At 43.0% G+C, this 17,547-nt stretch overlaps 1 protein-coding gene across 1 annotated transcript; it reads right to left on the reverse strand.

Annotated features, from left to right (window-relative positions):
- Nucleotides 1-2,729: 2,729 nt before the first annotated feature.
- Nucleotides 2,730-16,461, reverse strand: LOC311031622 (NACHT, LRR and PYD domains-containing protein 3-like). The gene is made up of 11 exons (XM_084037993.1): nt 16,398-16,461; nt 12,374-12,660; nt 9,528-11,286; nt 9,266-9,436; nt 8,705-8,878; nt 8,419-8,592; nt 7,690-7,863; nt 7,436-7,609; nt 6,389-6,562; nt 5,632-5,678; nt 2,730-4,094 (listed from the first exon to the last, which is right to left on the reverse strand). The coding sequence occupies exons 2-11, from the start codon at nt 12,645-12,647 to the stop codon at nt 3,523-3,525; spliced, it is 3,693 nt and encodes a 1,230-aa protein (XP_083894119.1). The 5' UTR covers nt 12,648-12,660; nt 16,398-16,461; the 3' UTR covers nt 2,730-3,522.
- Nucleotides 16,462-17,547: the final 1,086 nt, after the last annotated feature.

The following is a 17,547-nucleotide window of genomic DNA, read 5'->3' on the forward strand; positions in this document are numbered from 1 at the left end:
GGACCTGAAGAGTTTTCTTCCACACTAGTAACATGAATTACACATATGATTTTTATCAATTTAAAAGATAATTTAACAAGTCGAGAAAGTCACATTTTGTCATAAATGTTAGCCTTGCTTGCTGGCTAGCTAGCTACATAACTTAGTTATGTCCCATCAAAAAAGTAACATTATTTTTCCTGACGTGTTTTACCAGTGACTCCTAACCTGTTAGTGTCGGCACATCACGGTATGAATCACACAGGCCTCATAGCTTTAGATCGATGTCACTTATGTGACTTTTATGTGTGGCGTCTAATTACATATTTTTACTTTCTCAACAGTTATAATATAAAATGTGACTTTCATGATTTGCAAAATTATACACACATCATCTGCGTTATTCATGCCACAATTCAAACGGGATTAAAAAAATTATTTGCTACTGTACATTTTCTTTGCCTGAATTAAGGTTGCATGGTTGTCCACAGGAAGTGGCGTGTCTTAGCCTCTCTACGGTGACATCTGACCCCTCTGGGTTTCCCCTCAACGCCGGTCTTGCACTCTGTTTGGCTGTAGGTCCCTGATAGATCCTGACACTTGCTATCTGGAATCGAGCACCGATTTGTTGGCCAACGCAGATTTGCCTGAGGCTTTTGTCTGGGAGCTCCAATAAGGTATAAACAAAGCTAACTAGCTTCTAGAAAGCAATTCAATATCAAATGATGCTAATATTTTTTTTGACATTTTTGAGCTATAGCATGATTTTAAAGTGTTAAGGTGGTAATAAAAATAATCCCGGTTATCCTAAACAGGCCTATCTGTGCCTAAACTGCCACCATGGATGTCTTCCTCCCATAGCCTAACACAAGATAACTAACAACCGTGTCATAACATGAATAAAGCTCACCTGGGTTAAGAATGGAGTATTAACAGCCAGAACCAGCTCTGCGTTGAGAAAGTTGAGAAAGAGAAAAAGTGAGCCTTCAAGCCAAGCAAGGCAGTGGACTGAAATATCTCAGTCCACTGAATTTTGAGGAGTTAAGTGTTTAGTCTTGGGACTGTTGCTATGTGATTCAGGTTTGGGACTGTAGCTAGGTGATTCAGGTATGTGGACTGTAGGTTATTCAGGTCTGGAGACTGTAGGTGATTCAGGTTTGGGACTGTAGATAGGTGATATTTTAGCAGTAAACAAGCAGAAGAGGGAGAATCAGGGGTGGAACTCATTAGTCTGGACACCAAATTGGGAATCAAAGTGAAATTGTATGTCATTGCATTACACTAATGTTATTGCAATACTGATTTCTATAAAAAGTTGAATAATTTTTCGTCACTTATGCTGCAACAGGTTGTTGGAAACAAATTCACCTACATTTTGCAAATAAAACACAAATCTATTGAAGGATTTTGCAGTTGTCTTTTAATATCAAATACAGTTATATAGTAATCATTTGACAGTGTTTTAGTCACAGTGTCTTACACTCGGGTATAATGAAAACCCAAAACTGTGATGACAAATAATGTTTTACAATGATTTTAAACCTCAAAGCGAAAGTTTCACAATGGAATTGCAGTAGGCTATGTCACGTATATTTCATAACTACACTAATAATCACTAAAACAGCATGTTTAATTTGATTTGACCTTGTTTCTTTTCTACATACAAAGCATAGTAATGAAGTATTTAAGGTGGATAGGGGGAACACAGAGGCTGCATTTGCCACTGAGGTGGTCTTTAGCATTTATATTGATTTCCTTTGAAAATTTTACAAAAAGAAACATTCATTAATTATTTCAGTATTAGTCCACAAGATTTACTCATATGGCAGATGTTTTGATAAAAAATGCACAAATGCGATCCAATCCTAGAACAGGAGGGACACATAGAGCCGGGTCAGCAGGGCAGCATGCATAATGAGTCCTGACACTCAAAGTTAAAATCATTAAGATTTTCATGAAATCAAATCCCAGTTTTAAAAACATGTATGATCAACAATTTGTTTTCTTTAATTTCCTCCCTAGCTGTCATCGTTAGTAGCAGAGTCTGCCATTCCCACACTGGATTCAAATCCCCTGACTGATTCATCAGGAGGGAGCTATGCATGTAATCAAGTGTACATTTATCTCATTGCCTCATTTCTGACTTTGTTTACTATAACAGAGCTGTAGCATGATCGTAAACATACAGCATTCAAAGTAAGCCCCGCCTCCTCGACTCAACAAGCCAGAGAGAGAGAGAGAGACGGCGCCAGCAGGAAAAATCAGTGAATCAGAGTAAATAAAAAATAGGTCACTAATGAGAATAAAATGTTTTCTGATTGTTTCACGGCGGTTACGTTCTAAAGCACAAGTAAACACATCCTCACAACCCTGTCGCTGTGGCATGTCTGCACAATATGATACGAGACGATATGCCCATCGAGCAAAATCAGTTACATTATATCAAGTCACAAAAGCAGCAAAAACATATTTTTAAATTTGTATTATTGAACTATTCCAGGCATTGAAGTGAAAAACAATATTTTCTTTTGAATAAAAATAGACCTTCTTTTCTTCACTGCGGCCTTTTAAAGTTGTAGACAGTAAAGAAAAGCTGGTCACAGCTGGCGTGCAGGCAGCATCATTTGACACTGTGCTTGCATGAGTGTCAATGCCATGTTTTTATTTAAGCTGCACTGTGAGGTTCGTCGTGAGTATTTGATCTCGTAACGGCATTGTTTGCATATGGCATGAGCTTTTTCTGTTGACTCGTCTTTTCTTCTTTATTCCCACGAGAGGAATATATTTCTTCATTGTCTTTTTTTTGACTGCTCGCCATCTGCCTGGCGCTGGCTAGCTGCTCACACTTCCTGCTCGCCGACTGTCTTGCGTTTCGGAAGGAGGTGCGCGTAGAACAGGGTCACAGATGTGCCATGGAATTTCAAAACATAAGCGTGCGGGCCGATATCGATCAATGTCTTCCCTTTGCATCGATGACATTGGTTGATCATTAAATTGATATATCGATCTAGATCGATAGATCGTTACACCCCTAATGGGTACGTCCCCAGTAATGGCAATATTGTAACTGCACATAGTATAAGGTGCCAGATAGTTCACACAGGGAGGGTGGGTTAAAGAAACACACACTTTCATCCAGGAGAACCCTGCTCATGTCCCATGCAAAACTAAAAGTCAACATTGACATTTTGTTTCGACAGTCACGTATCAGGGATCAAAATGCTCTTTCTCTAAAAATAAGTTGTTCTGTTGCCAAAACCTAACTCCCTGTGGAGACAGAATTTATTTTGAAAAGACACTATGCATGTAAGGAGTGGATACTGATAGGCAGTCACTGACACAAGTAGAACTAATGCTAGAGGGGTAGTTTGAAGCTTGGTGACACTGACCAATCTGTGTTATGTGATGCATTAGTGTGAGAATGTGTCTCTCTGTGTGTGTGGGGCTCTGCTCTGTCAGAGGAGAGAGATGACCAACAGGGGAAATACTGACGCACATAACTACACAGAGCAATTTACCATCCTGTTAGAGTCAAAATTCTGTCTAATTGTGTCTGTCAGATGTTCTCTCATCTATCTGACACAAAGACAGTGAGGATCCTGTCTGAGACAAGTTCATGTGGGGTTCCAAACTATACTGAAAGCTAAACCCGGGATAGAGGGGTTCGGTGAATCTGCAGTAGACTGTGTAGATGTGTGTCAGTGTGTCAGCGGAGACTGTGTAGAAGGACAGAGTCCCAGCAGGCCAGTCCAGATACACTGCTGATCTGGGAGTGTTTTTGTAACGTAAGCATGTTCCTATGTGATTGTGCCAAAGATAATTACAGCTCACAGTCCAGGACTTGGCATTCCCTCCTAGCTTGCAATCATTACCATCTCCTCTCCTGCCGATTCCTCTGTAAGCCACAGATATGTAACACTGTCCCTTAATCTCAACTTCCCAGTAACAGCGACCAGTCAACCCAGTTCCACACAGCAGCTGTTTGAAGTAATCAAATCTCTCTGGATGATATTGATAAGGCTGTTCCTCCTCCACGTACGTCACACGTGTGTTGTTCTCAGACAGTATGAGGCATCTGTGCGCTGTGTTTGGGTCCAGTGTCAGTTCACAGGCATCTGATAGAGACATGAAACAGAACGTACTTGTTATAGACACTTTTAATATGTGTCAACAGCAATAATGATGATGATCAGTGATCAGGAAACCATACTCTATACATAAGAACTTGGCGAAGTCATGGTGCCGATTAGTTTTGACTACGTTTTGGTCATTGCCATCTTGGCATTTTTGCAACTAGTAAAAGGAAGTGACCATATTTGGACTGCGGAGGAGCGACAGGTGGATCTGACGTAGACAAGCGGCATAGCAGCACCCCGAGCAGCAACCTTACTGGATCTGGATCCATCTGGATTCTGGTGTGAAGATGTTAACTACTGACAAATGGGGGCTTTTCTGTACCCAGGACTGCAGAAATATAAATCAATAATATTTTCATTAAATTACACATGAGATGTGAGAGGTTTTTCACGTCCTGTTACCCTAACACATTCCCCCCTCTGAAGTATGTGAAAACTTAAACAAGTCACATATTCAGAGAAATTTGCATCATCTAAGTCTTCTGAAGGCCAAGGTAAAGTAAGTTCTCTCGTTTTCTTTTCTTTATATTTAATGATATTGTAACTGTTACTGAGAATGACAATCTCAATGTACTTAATATGCTAAGTCCCTTCGTGCTATTAGGATGGACACCAATATATATATATATTCCATATATTTTCTAATTCTAATTATTTTGAGTCCTGTTACTCATATAAAGAGTTTGGGAACAACCATGGGAGTGGGATTCTCTCTAAAAGTTGCCTGAGATTTACCAGTAAATATTTTTGAACAGTGTGGTATTAGATCAGTGTTGTAAAAATCTTTTTTTTTAAAGTTACATTTCAAGGAATTACAATAAGCAAATGTCTCTCCGGGTTCTCCGGCTTCCTCCCACAGTCCAAAGACATGCAGGATGGGGATAGGTTAATTGATGATCTAAATTGTCCGTAGGTGTGAATGTGAGTGTGAATGGTTGTTTGTCTCTACATGTCAGCCCCCCCGTGGTAGAAAATGGATGGATGGACAATTCATGTCCACGTGATGAAGTGATGATGAGGGTTCTGCCTGTTGAAAGACTTGCTTGAGGTTTTGAAGGCTTCTTTGGTTCTAACTGACTTGTGGGGAGTTTCGTGACAGACTGTCCGGAGTGGGAGGGGCCTGAACCCAAGCAACCCCTCTTGAAACACAGAGTCTCGTTACCCATGCTTTATGAGTGTGACTTATTTGCTTTCTTATCAATACAACCACTGAGTTTTGAATACATATTTTATCAGAGAACACAATTCTAGATCTAGCCTCTTAATTTATTCCTCAAAGTGCATCAAAATGTATGCATTTAACTTTAAAATGCTCATCATTTAGGTTGAGAATTCCCTTATGTGTTCAAAATATATTGCAGAAAAAAGTAAGTTTGATTCCAAAACCGTGAAGCCCTATCGGAATATCGATTCTGACAACTGAACAAGCAACAACCAGACATTGTGATGCTTCCACAACTCAGATTTCGATGGTGGACTTTATGAGAGCCTTATTCCAATAAAAACATATACTTACACTTCCGTAGACCAGATTTTAATCTCTGCATCCCGCCATGGTCCACTCTGAAAGAATAAAGCAAGAATAGCATAATCTATGGCGGCCCTCTGGTGTAAAACACAACATAATAAACACCACACTGAAATCACAACATTTCACAAAATACTAAATATCCTTCTAATCAAGATGATTTTCGGACATGAATATCATGTCCGAAAATCATCTTGATAAGAAGGATATTTAGCCTGAAATCTCCGCTCAACTTTAGCATTACAATGCAATGGGTCTAATTGTAGTAGTTTTTGAAAATATTTCCATCACTTATAACCCTGACCGCACCAACAGTGTGACAGTTTAGATGATCATTTTACCATTTGCCGATTTTCTTTAAGCTCAATACCCTAGAAGTAATAAACATACTTAAGCCTTAAAAGGTACAGTGTGCATTTCAGGGGATCTATAATGAGAATATAATACTCTTATTTTCACTATTTTCATTAGTGTACAATTACCTGAAACTAAGAATCATTGTGTTTTCATTAGCTTAGAATGTCTAGAGACAGCCTTTTGCCTTTTTACCCAGAGGCCTAAAGTAAAGGGGGTTTACTTGGCTGGTTGGGCCCCCGAGATCACTTTTGCCTGGAGCCCATAGACCCTCTTTAAACGCCCCTGGTTAGTTGGAACCACAAGGCCAGATGCCGCAAAATCTTACACACTGTCCCTTTCAAATTCTATCATATAAGACTGTACGCTCTCAGCCCTCTATGAAAAATACTTTAAAGTGTCCAGTCTCCACTGTGGATCCTCCAGTCCATCACGGAGGAGCATCACTCCTGCATCTCCTGGGTGGTTGTAGCTCAGGTCCAGCTCTCTCAGATGGGAGGGGTTGGACCTCAGAGCTGAGGCCAAAGAAGCACAGCCCTCCTGTGTGACCTGACAGCCTGACAACCTGTGAACATTGATCAATAGTCAACTGTTGTTTTGACTATGCAGGTCCTCACTGTTGTTTGTGGTGTAACGGTACACAGAATTCAAGGTTCGGTATGTTTTCAGAAGACCAGGAAAATGCAGAAATAACATTTTGATTAATTTATTTAGAAAATTATTAACATTCAACAGTTAAGTTTAAGTTTAAGCACTCAAATACTGGCCTGTTGGCATTAAAACACATCAATAAACACTATAACATTAGTTATTACATCGTCCTGGTGTGAATCTGTCGTGGGAGGAGCCTGAACGCTGTGAGGAGAAGGACTCTTCCTTAATTAAATCTTTGAAATGTTCTGAACTTCAATTTTCTGGGTAAAATTTGCTCCAGAATTTCTGTTCTGCCTGTGCAAGGATTAGACACAAAACGCTGTTTGGGTAACGGGGCATACTGTTACATACCAAACCAAAAGTCCTGTCCCAAAAATGTCCTGTATCTGCTCTATTAACACTTAAAATGACATCATATAGACATACATATGGCAGCGACCTCGTGGTTTGTACCATAGACAGTCTCTGGTTTCTCCACATACTCTGGCTCGGTCACTGTACTAATGTGAGGTTGTATCGTAGAGCTCTCGGTGAGCTCAGACCGCTACATTGTGTTTAGGGTCGAATTCTGAAGAGGGGAATCTTAATGCTGATAGGCTTCCGCGTCCCAGTCATTTTTTCACTCCAGTTAAATATTTCAAATAACCCGAAAAAGCAAATGATCCAAATTTAGCGTATTCGTCTCATTTGCATTGTGTTTGGTGTGAACGAATATTTAAGAGTAACAACAATCTATACTACAGCTGGTCTGGAGTCATGTTAGAGCTTTTAAGTCAGTTCTAACCTGAGGGTTTCCAGTTTACATTGAGGACTCTCAAGTCCGGCAGACAGAAGCTTCACTCCTGGATCCTGCAGGTCGTTGCTGTTAAGGTCCAGCTCTTTCAAACTAGATGTCTGGGAGCTGATCGCTGAGGCCAGAGCTTCACAGCTTCTCTCTGACAGCTGACATTCACTCAACCTGGATAATAATCAATGAAAAACATCCACGTATCTAAAGATAAGATTTAATTATAATAGATCATATTTTACTCTGCTGACCTGAGAGCTTCCAGGTTACAGTGTGGACTCTCCAGTCCAGCAGAAAGAAGCTTTACTCCTGAATCCAGCAGGTTGTTTCGACTCAGGTCCAGCTCTCTCAAGCTGGAGGTCTGGAAGGTGAGAACCGAGGCCAGTGTTTCACAGCTCTGTTCTGACAGGTTACAAGCACTTAGCCTGAAGAAGAATAAAAAATATATATAATTAGTGGATGCTGGAAATGGAAAGCAAAAAGGCCACGACACCAAATTCACTGTGTATAAAGATGAAGATTACATGCATGCAACTTCTCAAAAGAGAGAAGGTGGTGAACTAATCTTTTCAACCATATAATCAACGTTATGTCCCCTTCAATCCTGTTTAACTCCAAAAATATGCCACTGTATGGCAGATAGATACTCTTGAGAGGGCTGAAAAAAGACTGATGTAATGGGAGGTTCATGTAGGTATTCTCTTTTGAGCCCCGTGTTAAGCCAATAATTGTTTACCTTTTCGCAATTTGGCTCGATTTCACAATGTGCACCCCCCCCCCCAACCTGTAACTACTCCTGATTGACGTTTAATTTTACACACAAACAGAATTAAATTTAACTGACTAAATCAAGATTTTAAATTCGTACATATCCCGACTGGTACCGAGGAACTACCTACGATCTTATTGCACACAAAATGACTTACAATGTATGGTGTCATTCATAGACCAAATAATGATTAGTACAGGAAGCAGCTGACCTGAGAATTTCCAGCTTACAGTTTGGACTCAACAGTGCAGGACTAAATACCAGCACGCCTGAATCCTGCAGGTTGTTCATACTCAGGTCCAGCTGTCTCAGACCAGAGGACTGGGAGTTCAGGAAAAAGCCCACAGCGTCACAGCCTTTCCATGTCAGCCTGCAGCCAATTAAACTGGGAACCAAATATGGCATTCAGAAAAACAGCAACTTTCCATTTAACCAGGCGTAATCTAGGCCAGGGGCGGCGCAGAGGTGGTTGTGGTTAATAACAAAAGCCTGCTGACCTGAGAGTTTCAAGTCGACATTTTACACTTTGCAATCCCACAGAGAGCTGCTGTACTCCTTTGTCCTCCAGGTCGTTGTAAGCGAGGTCCAGCTCTCTAAGACTGGACAACTGGCACCTGAGGACTGAGGACAGCGCTCCACCACTCACGGGTGTCAGGTTACAGCCACTCAGCCTGGAGAAGCAGAAATTATGAAGATGGACATGCCCGTTTAAAAGTAAGTTGTGACTCAATGCAGTCAGACACACTTCCTATTCACAGAAGTTGCTTTTTATTCATTTTGATTGTGTCCTGTTCATCTCTTACTTCCATAAATCTTTATTATGCTGGTGCTGAACATTCACATATTGTTAGAATCATTCCATCATAACCTTATCATAACATCACTGAGGTGCCATTAAACAAAAATTCCAGTACATTTCAACCTGCCATATTTCTGAAAGAAATTGACCATTGTGACGCTATGGGTCGTGCTAACTTTTCATTATATCCAAGCAAACTGTGCAAACCTCCTCTGCTTGACTCTGAGTTTGACTCAAGAAATAAATGAAACAAGCAGACCTGAGAGTTTCCAGTCTACATTGTGGGCACGTTAAGCCACCCAGGATCTCCTGGAGTTCTGGTTTCATCAAGTTGTGACTCAGGTCCAACTCTCTCAGATTGGAGACCGGGGAACTGAGAGCTGAGGCCAGGGCATTGCAACTTCTCAGGGACAGCTTACAGCCACTCAACCTGAAAAAAAATAAATCAGCAGAAAGAATGAACAAGGACCTAAAATATATCATTTATACTGCTGAATATGTACAGTAAGTTGTGCACCCACAGAGATGTCCGGGAGGCTTGAAGCACCGGCAGCAACCTCAGAAGACCTTCCTCTGAAGCAGAGAACTTCTTCAGGTCAAACACGTCCAACTTGCTCGCTGATGACAGTAAGATGAAGACCAGAGCTGACCACTGACCCCCTGACAATTTGTCTGTGGACAGACAGCTGAGGTACTGCTGGATCTCCTCTACGAGAGAACAGTCATGCAGCTCATTGAGACAGTGAAACAGGTTGATGCATCGCTCTGGAGAGGGATTCTTCCTGATCATCGTCTTGATGTACTGGACTTTGTCCTGATTGCTGTGTTCGCTGCTACCTGATTGCTTTAACAGGTCTTGAAGAAGTGCTTGATTGGTCTGAAGTGAGAGGCCAACGAGGAAGCGGAGGAACAAGTTCAGACGTCCATTTAGACTCTGTAAAGCCTTGTTGACTGCACTCTGAAATAGGTGTTGTACTGCAGATTGCCCTGGGATGAGAGCAGACTGTTGGGAGGTTGATGGTTCTTCTGACAAGAGGTTGACACCAGAGTTGACACAGGACACAGTGACATGAACAGCAGCCAGAAACTCCTGAAAGCTCGAGTGGACGAAGCAGAAACGTTTGTCCTGGTTCTGCCCGCGGCCCTCTTTAAAGATCTGCATGAACACGCCTGAGTAGACGGAGGCCGCTCTGACGTCAACGCAGCACTCTACCAGATCTGCTTCATAGAAGATCAGGTTGCTTTTCCTCAGCTGCTCAAAAGCCAGTTTTCCCAGAGACAAAATCATGTTGCTGGTCTCGGTGTTCAAGAGTAGATGTGTCTCAGCTCTTCCATGACATTTGTCATTCGCCACTTTGCACTGATCTAAAAGAAAATGGATATACATATCAGTCAAGGTCTTCGGCAGGTCTCCCCCATCATTGGTCTTCAACAAATCCTCCAAAACGGTTGCAGTGATCCAACAGAGGATTGGGATGTGGCACATGACATGGAGGCTGCGTGATGCCTTGACGTGGGTGATGATTCTGCTGGCCAGCTCCTTATTCCTGAACCTCTTCCTGAAGTACTCATCCTTCTTCTGGTCTGTAAAGCCTCTCACCTCTGTCATCATGTGAATGTATCCTGGAGGGATTTGACCGGCTGCCTCGGGTGTTGTGGTTACCCAAAGGCTGGCAGAAGGGAAGAGTTTCCCCATTAGGAGGTTTGTCAACAGCACGTCCACCGAAGCGGAGTCTGTAAGATCCATCAAGATCTCGTTGTTGGCAAAGTCCAAAGGAAGTCGACACTCATTAAGACCATCAAGGATGAACACAATCTGGAGTTTATCAAAACTGCATATTCCGGTTTCTTTGGTATCAGCAAAGAAGTGATGAAGAAGTTCTACCCAGCTGAATTTTTTCTCCTGAAGCAAATTCAACTCTCGAAAAGTCAAAGGGAATATGAATTGGATGTTGTTGTTAATTTTGTCTTCTGCCCAATCCAGGGCAAACTTCCGTGTCATGACTGTCTTCCCAATACCGGCCACTCCTTTTGTCATCAATGTTCTAACTGATCCATCTTGACCAGGTAAGCGTTCGAAGAGGTCTTCTATGTTGATGGTGTTTTCCGAATCAACTGTATTGTTGGAAGCTGTTGCAGACTTTTCCTCTGCGACGTAGAGCTCGGTGTAGATCTCATTCATCAACATCTGCTTCCCAGATTTTGTTGTTTGCCCGAACAAATGCTGAAACTCCTTCTTCAGGTTGGATTTGAGTTTACGCTGGCAGTCAGTGAGAGCTTCTGAATAGAGTACACAAGAGATGGCATCAATTCTAAGTGGAGCAATGCAAACATTTCCAAATAGACACCAACCAGGGCTCCAGAGTGCAATGACATGCAAAAATCTGTGTGTCTGAACGTTTTCATTGGTCGCAACAGTGCGCTTTACGTTTAGAGGGTCTGTCTCTCTGCGCACCTTGTACTCCTCACATGACATCGCAACCTTAAAACATACCAGCAATCATAAAGGAAGACAACTATTGATTGTTTTTTCATCAAGAAAAATGCCGCCATGAAATAGGAGCAGACCCGACAGCATCGCCGAAGGTAGTCACTCCACCACCTGTCTCCCCTGTCCCCGGTTAAAGGATTCATTTAAGAAGTGGGGGTGGGGACAAAAAGTTTATAAAATTGAATAACACGAGAAACCTTTACCTTTTTTCCTATCACCATCTCTCTGTCATTATTTCCACATCTGTACTATATTAACATGTGGAGTAAACTTTAAAATATAGCCTTGGACATTTTCACATGCCAGCACTGCAAGCATAAAAGCGTGTAATGACATTTTATAAGTCGTTTTTTTCAACTATTCTCATTGGCAATGCAGCAGGGGCGGGCACGGCAAAAAGGCACAGGGAAAATGTTTCACTGCATCTAAAAGAAAATGTAAAAAGTTTGTCTGGAGCCCTGCAAACGCATTTCTATAACCATGCTACCCATTCAACCTATTCCTGAGTAGGCAGAGTAGCAGCCTGACTAAATATTAAAAGACTCATAATTACTTTAATTGCTAATAGTCTTCTTATAGACATTAGAAGACTAAAAATCACCACATAACTGACAGATGAGTGCTGGGAGATGAACCCAATGGGGTAGATGCCCAGCATTTTGGGGTGGGGGAGGAGCCTTATGGCCTTATGTACCATGAGGGAAAACGGGGATTAAGTAAGTAAATATACTGAGATTACTAATTTGGTAGTCTTGTAAATTATTTTTGTTGGAGTCATGGGTTCATCGTCCAAATTACAATCAATGCTTTTAATTAATTCAGAGAATATTTTAATCACTTTCTCCAGTGAGAAACAATAAAAATGCCAACACATACCTTTGGATGTTGTGCTGATGTTTGTTAAACGCTGTACCAAGTCATTCTTGTTGATCAACTTCAAAACCTTAATGGCCACCTCCACTGCATTTTTGTTGTGGGTCTCTACGATCTCATCCACGGTGTCCATTCTGTCTGCGTTCCCCAGTTGGCTCCTTGGGATCACTGGGAAGCCTTCCAAGACGTCAGCCTGCTGCAGGAACCATTTGAACTTCTTAAACTCTCCGTCCGCCAAATCCTCCAACGCCGCCAACAGCTCTCTAGGTGTTGCCATGGTTTCTTGCTTGCTGAAATACCATTACACGGACAGAAATGGGAGTAAAATGGACATTGAACTTTTTATGTGGTCATTTGACTAGTACTAGTAAAAATGGTGATTGTTATTAGTTATTATGGTGACAACACAAGTCAGTGTTGTTGCAGCTGGGAAGAGAGCGGATGGAGCTCCAGAGACTGATGGCTGGCTAGTTAGCTACGTAACTAGTAGTTCTCACGAGTGGTGGGATGTGAGGGGGAGAGACTGTTAAGGGACGTTCACACCGGACGCAATAGACGCGAACATCAAAATTGAAAATCAATGTAAATGGCGCGATGACACGCGATTCAGGCGGCGGCGGCGCGAATGGAGCGTCTGGCGCGATGAGACGCGGCGCGAATGAAGCATCTGGCGCGTCTGAAGTGTCTGAAGTGATGCGAATAAAGTTGAAAATATCGAACTTTTCAGGCGGCATCGCGCCGCGACATCCAATCAACGACGAGTTCAAGCCGACAGACAGATGGACAGGCGCTCCGCAGCTGAGATGGACGGGCTGCATTCCCAAACAACCTGACTCCAAGAAGACGGACCCCGGCTCGACAGGGGCCGTTACCGGCCTCACACCGTCCACGGGCTGAGCCTCAATCAGAAGGACTCAGGCCCCCGAGCGACACCGGGCAAGCGGTCTTCCGTACGCCGCATTTCCCACGTCTGCCCGTCGGACGGGGATTCGGCGCTGGGCTCTTCCCTCTTCGCCCGCGCTACTGAGGGAATCCTGGTTAGTTTATTTTCCTCCGCTTAGTAATATGCTTAAATTCAGCGGGTCTCGTCTGATCTGAGGTCGTAGTCGAATGTGGCCCCGACTCTCCCTGGGGAGAGGTGCGAGGGACGTGGCTCCCGGAGGAGGCTCACGGACTCTGGCATCGGGTACCCCGAGGCGGAGGAGGAGGGTCCGCCGACGTGACCCGCTGGCCCCCCGCCAGCGCTGCCCTCGTTTCCCCCGCTAGAGCGGCACCGGTTCAAAAATGAGCGTCATGCGCGAATGAAGCGAATGACGAAAATAGTCCAAAATAATCAAGAGGCGCAATACAAGCCAAGCGATTGTATTCGCGTCTATCGCGTCCGGTGTGAACGCCGCATTAGGGCGCACTCTGACAAAGCCAACCACGCTCAAGCACGATTGATCCTAATGTCCAGATTGTTTGGCCAGTGTGAGCGCTTAATTCCGTACTTAAAAACGGTACGCTTCCTCAAACTTGGCACGATTGGACGAGGTGGATTTGAATACGGTACGGTTCATGCATGAGCACATGCACAGGTACGCAGTGTGGACATGTCGTAGGCTTTAATCGTGGGTCATGGTTTGTTAAGTTTGTCTGTTAAGAGGATACACAAATAACTTGAGTTTGCTTGTTTTGGCGATGGCTTTTGGCTCGCTCAGAGCTAGGCTATGCTAACACCATAGCTGCTCCGTAAACGCTGAAAATAGCGTTCTCGACATAAATACGGCAGCGACCTTGATGTTTGTACCATGGAGTCTCTAGTTTGTACTCAAAGTTTGGTTTGGACTCTGTATGAATCATAAGATACTATCTCAGGGCACCGGGAGACCACAGACCGCTACGCTGTGTTTGCCGCCATTACCGATTCACTGACAAGTGAAGATACGAGAAGAATCTCACCGCTGTAGGCCTCGCATTGAAATATTTCAACTCGAGTGATGAAACATTTCACCTCATTCGCGTCCTATTTGTCGTGCGAGTAAGCGGCAGGTCGCGCCTGGTTATTTTAACTTTTTATTTTTTTTCAATTTTACCCATTTAGTCTGGCTCTCTACAGTTCACCACAGTGCTACTCCACTACTCGTTTTATGCAGACGATAGATGTTTTTCGATACTTTTTTATTTTCCATGTTATATTTTGGAATTAGTGGATCGACTTCACATTGTGCCCTCCACACACACACACACACACACACACACACACACACACACACACACACACACACACACACACACACACACACACACACACACACACACACACACACACACACACACACACACACATAGGATCCTGTTACATTTCATCTTTCACACAGCCGAGTTGATGGACAATCAGGTCTTCATCAGTCCGAATGTGAATTCTAAGTGTTATGGCTCCACCCAGTGGTCGAATAAACACTGTCTCTTTTCTTTTCTCAGAATTGAAGCTTGATTAACCAGTGTCAGAGTAATAAACCTGATTAGTTATAATTAATGTTTGTTAATAGCAAAGTTATTTGTTATCAAGTTGTTCTTTTTCTATTCTCTTGTTCCTGTTTACAACAAATAAACCTGCGGCATTTTAGTGCCAGAAAGAAACACTGCTCTGATTGGTGTCCAAGAAAAATAACCAAATGATAAAAAGAATAAAAAAAGATAACAAAATGTCTATGCACAAGTGCTGAAAAGGTGACTTGTTCATAAAGCATTCAAATAAAAATATTAACTATTAACTATGAGTCACTCCCCATATTCCATTCGAGACTAAAGTCCCTGTTGTTCAGAGTTCACCTGGACTCTGCTTAGCCTTCTCCCTCTATAACCCCACCCCCTCCCATAAATAAACTCAACAAAAACGTAGTATTCATTCCTTGTTTGTATGAACTGGCAATTACTTTAGTATTTTGCACTTTGCATCTTAGCACTGTTGACTTAGCAATTGGGCGTGCTTGAAACTTGTTCTTGTGAAATCCTGACTGTACTGATAGCAATACACGGTTGCACTTTCTTCCAACTAATGTATTTATAAGTCGCTTTGGATAAAAGCGCCTGCCCTAAATGTAAATGTAACTATCAAACCATTAAACATACATGTAATCACACTATCAACCATTCTGCTTTCAATATGTTTATATGTTTATTTCAATATGTTAAGTTCCCACAGCGTTCATTGAAAAAAACATTAATTATACTGTATGATAGCCTTTTCTGTTTAACTGGTTCACACTGGACCAGTTAAACAGGTCCAGTGTGTTCACTGAACCAGTTTCGGCGCCGCCGAAAATCGCGAGCGATCCGCGCACCCCCCGTTCAGACCAGACGCGTATTTCTCCGCGGCGGTCGACAAGCGCTTCTGCTCAGCTGTTGTTCATTCAGAGCTATTTTTTCCATTAAACCCCATAAAATTAATACGCCATGTTTCTGTAACCAAGAAGTTTGTACACTTCTTTTATTTATCCGTTCTTTCTCTCTCTCTCTCTCTCTCTCTGAGAGAGAGAGAGAGAGAGAGAGAGAGAGAGAAAGAGAGCGAGGCAGAGAGAGAGAGGGACACACAGACAGAGAGTGTGTGTATGGTAGTAGACAGTAGTAGTGCAGATATACCGTTGAAATACACATATTTGTTTATCTACTCTTCACATTTATTAAATGTATTGTCTCTTCCTGTTTCCCAGTGCGAGTTTAGATACACAAATATGATCGCGTTTGTCAATCGCGGTATTTTATTTTGAAAATTGACCGGATTGTCTCGTGTTTTTCTGTGTGGTTTCCTGCCAGTATTGACGCGTTCGCTCGCGGCAGCGCAAAAAATAGAGCAGACGCCGAAACGATCGCTTCACGGCGCGGGAGGGCCGCGCGTATTCGCGGCGCTCCGCGTCTGGTGTGAACCAGGTAAGATAGCTGGTCTGAAGCCCGACACTGATATCGAATGCTTATAATGCTAAAAATACTTTTCTAAATTGGATTATTGGGTATTCTGTGGAAGCAGTGAGGCAGAAAACAGTACCTTCTCTCACCAGACAGAGGTCTCGGTGGAAGCTCTTTTTCCTCGGTGCGGGGAGTCCAGCTCTGCGTGGTGCTGTTGTGAAGACCGCACTTCCGTCTGTGAGCTATCTGCCAATCAGCTGACACAGGAGCAGCAGCTGAGGAGGAACAAGAGGCTTGTTCGGGATGGTCTTGGCTTGACTTGACTTGACTTATCACGCCGACGAGAGCTGCAGGTGTCTGAGGGGGCGGGCTCTAAAAGAGACGGCAGCCAAACGCCGTCAAGTCGGACAACAAAGTCAACGTGACTATTGTAATAGATTGAAGTGATTTACAATTAAGGTTCTCACATTACTGCAAAGCCAGTTTGCTGGGTTATGTTTTGGTTGGCCAACACATTTGTAGTGTTTTGCTGAGCCCAAGCGGCACCTGTAGTGTGTGTGTCTGTTGCCCGGAAGTCTCGAAGTAAAGACGTGTTATGAAGCCATGCCGGCCTCTTGCCTCCTGCACAAAACACTACAAATGGCGACGAGGATTTTAAATGAAACCACTGCGTGAATGAACTGTGAAAGTCACCGTACACTGGTCGTAGTCGAGAAAACTGAGTTTTTTTCTTTTTTTTCTCTCTCGCGGAGGAACCAGGTACGAGTCGGACTAGCAGTTAGCATCGGAAAAAAAATCTACCATGGCGGTGCAAATCGGTCGTGTGGATGAATACAATGACGCAAAGGAGGATTTTGAGTCATATCTGGAACGTTTGGAGCAGTGGATGTTGGCAAATGAGATCAAGGATGAAAAGAAGGTGTGTGTGTTTCTCTCGGTGATTGGAGCTGGTACTTATAAGCTGCTGAAGAATCTGACAGTACCGAGTACTATGCAATGTAGCAATGGAACTGGTGAGAGTACTGAGCACACATTACAAGCCGGCACCGATTGTGATCGCGGAGCGCTTTCGTTTCCAGAAGCGTAACCAAAAAGAGGATGAAACTGTTTCTGAGTATGTGGTCGCTTTGAGACAGCTAGCAGCTACCTGTGAATTTGGACAGTACTTGGATGATGCGCTGAGAGATCGCTTTGTGAGTGGACTACGCTCGGATGCCGTGCAGCGCAGGTTGCTGTCTGAAAAAGATCTGACTTTTCCGAAGGCTTGTGAGGTTGCAGTAGCAATGGAA

The sequence above is a fragment of the Eutrigla gurnardus genome (genome assembly GCF_963514095.1).
Source record: "Eutrigla gurnardus genome assembly, chromosome: 20".
Classification (NCBI taxonomy): Eukaryota; Metazoa; Chordata; class Actinopteri; order Perciformes; family Triglidae; genus Eutrigla; species Eutrigla gurnardus.

Excerpts from the sequence above, each read along its gene's own strand:
- LOC311031622 (XM_084037993.1), bottom strand. The coding sequence starts at position 12,647 with ATGGCAACACCTAGAGAGCTGTTGGCGGCGTTGGAGGATTTGGCGGAC. Across the intron at positions 9,437-9,527 it reads CAAGCCTCCCGGACATCTCT|GTTGAGTGGCTGTAAGCTGT; the intron begins GTGGGTGCACAA and ends ATTTTTTTTCAG. Across the intron at positions 7,610-7,689 it reads TGTAACCTGGAAGCTCTCAG|GTTGAGTGAATGTCAGCTGT; the intron begins GTCAGCAGAGTA and ends ATTATTATCCAG.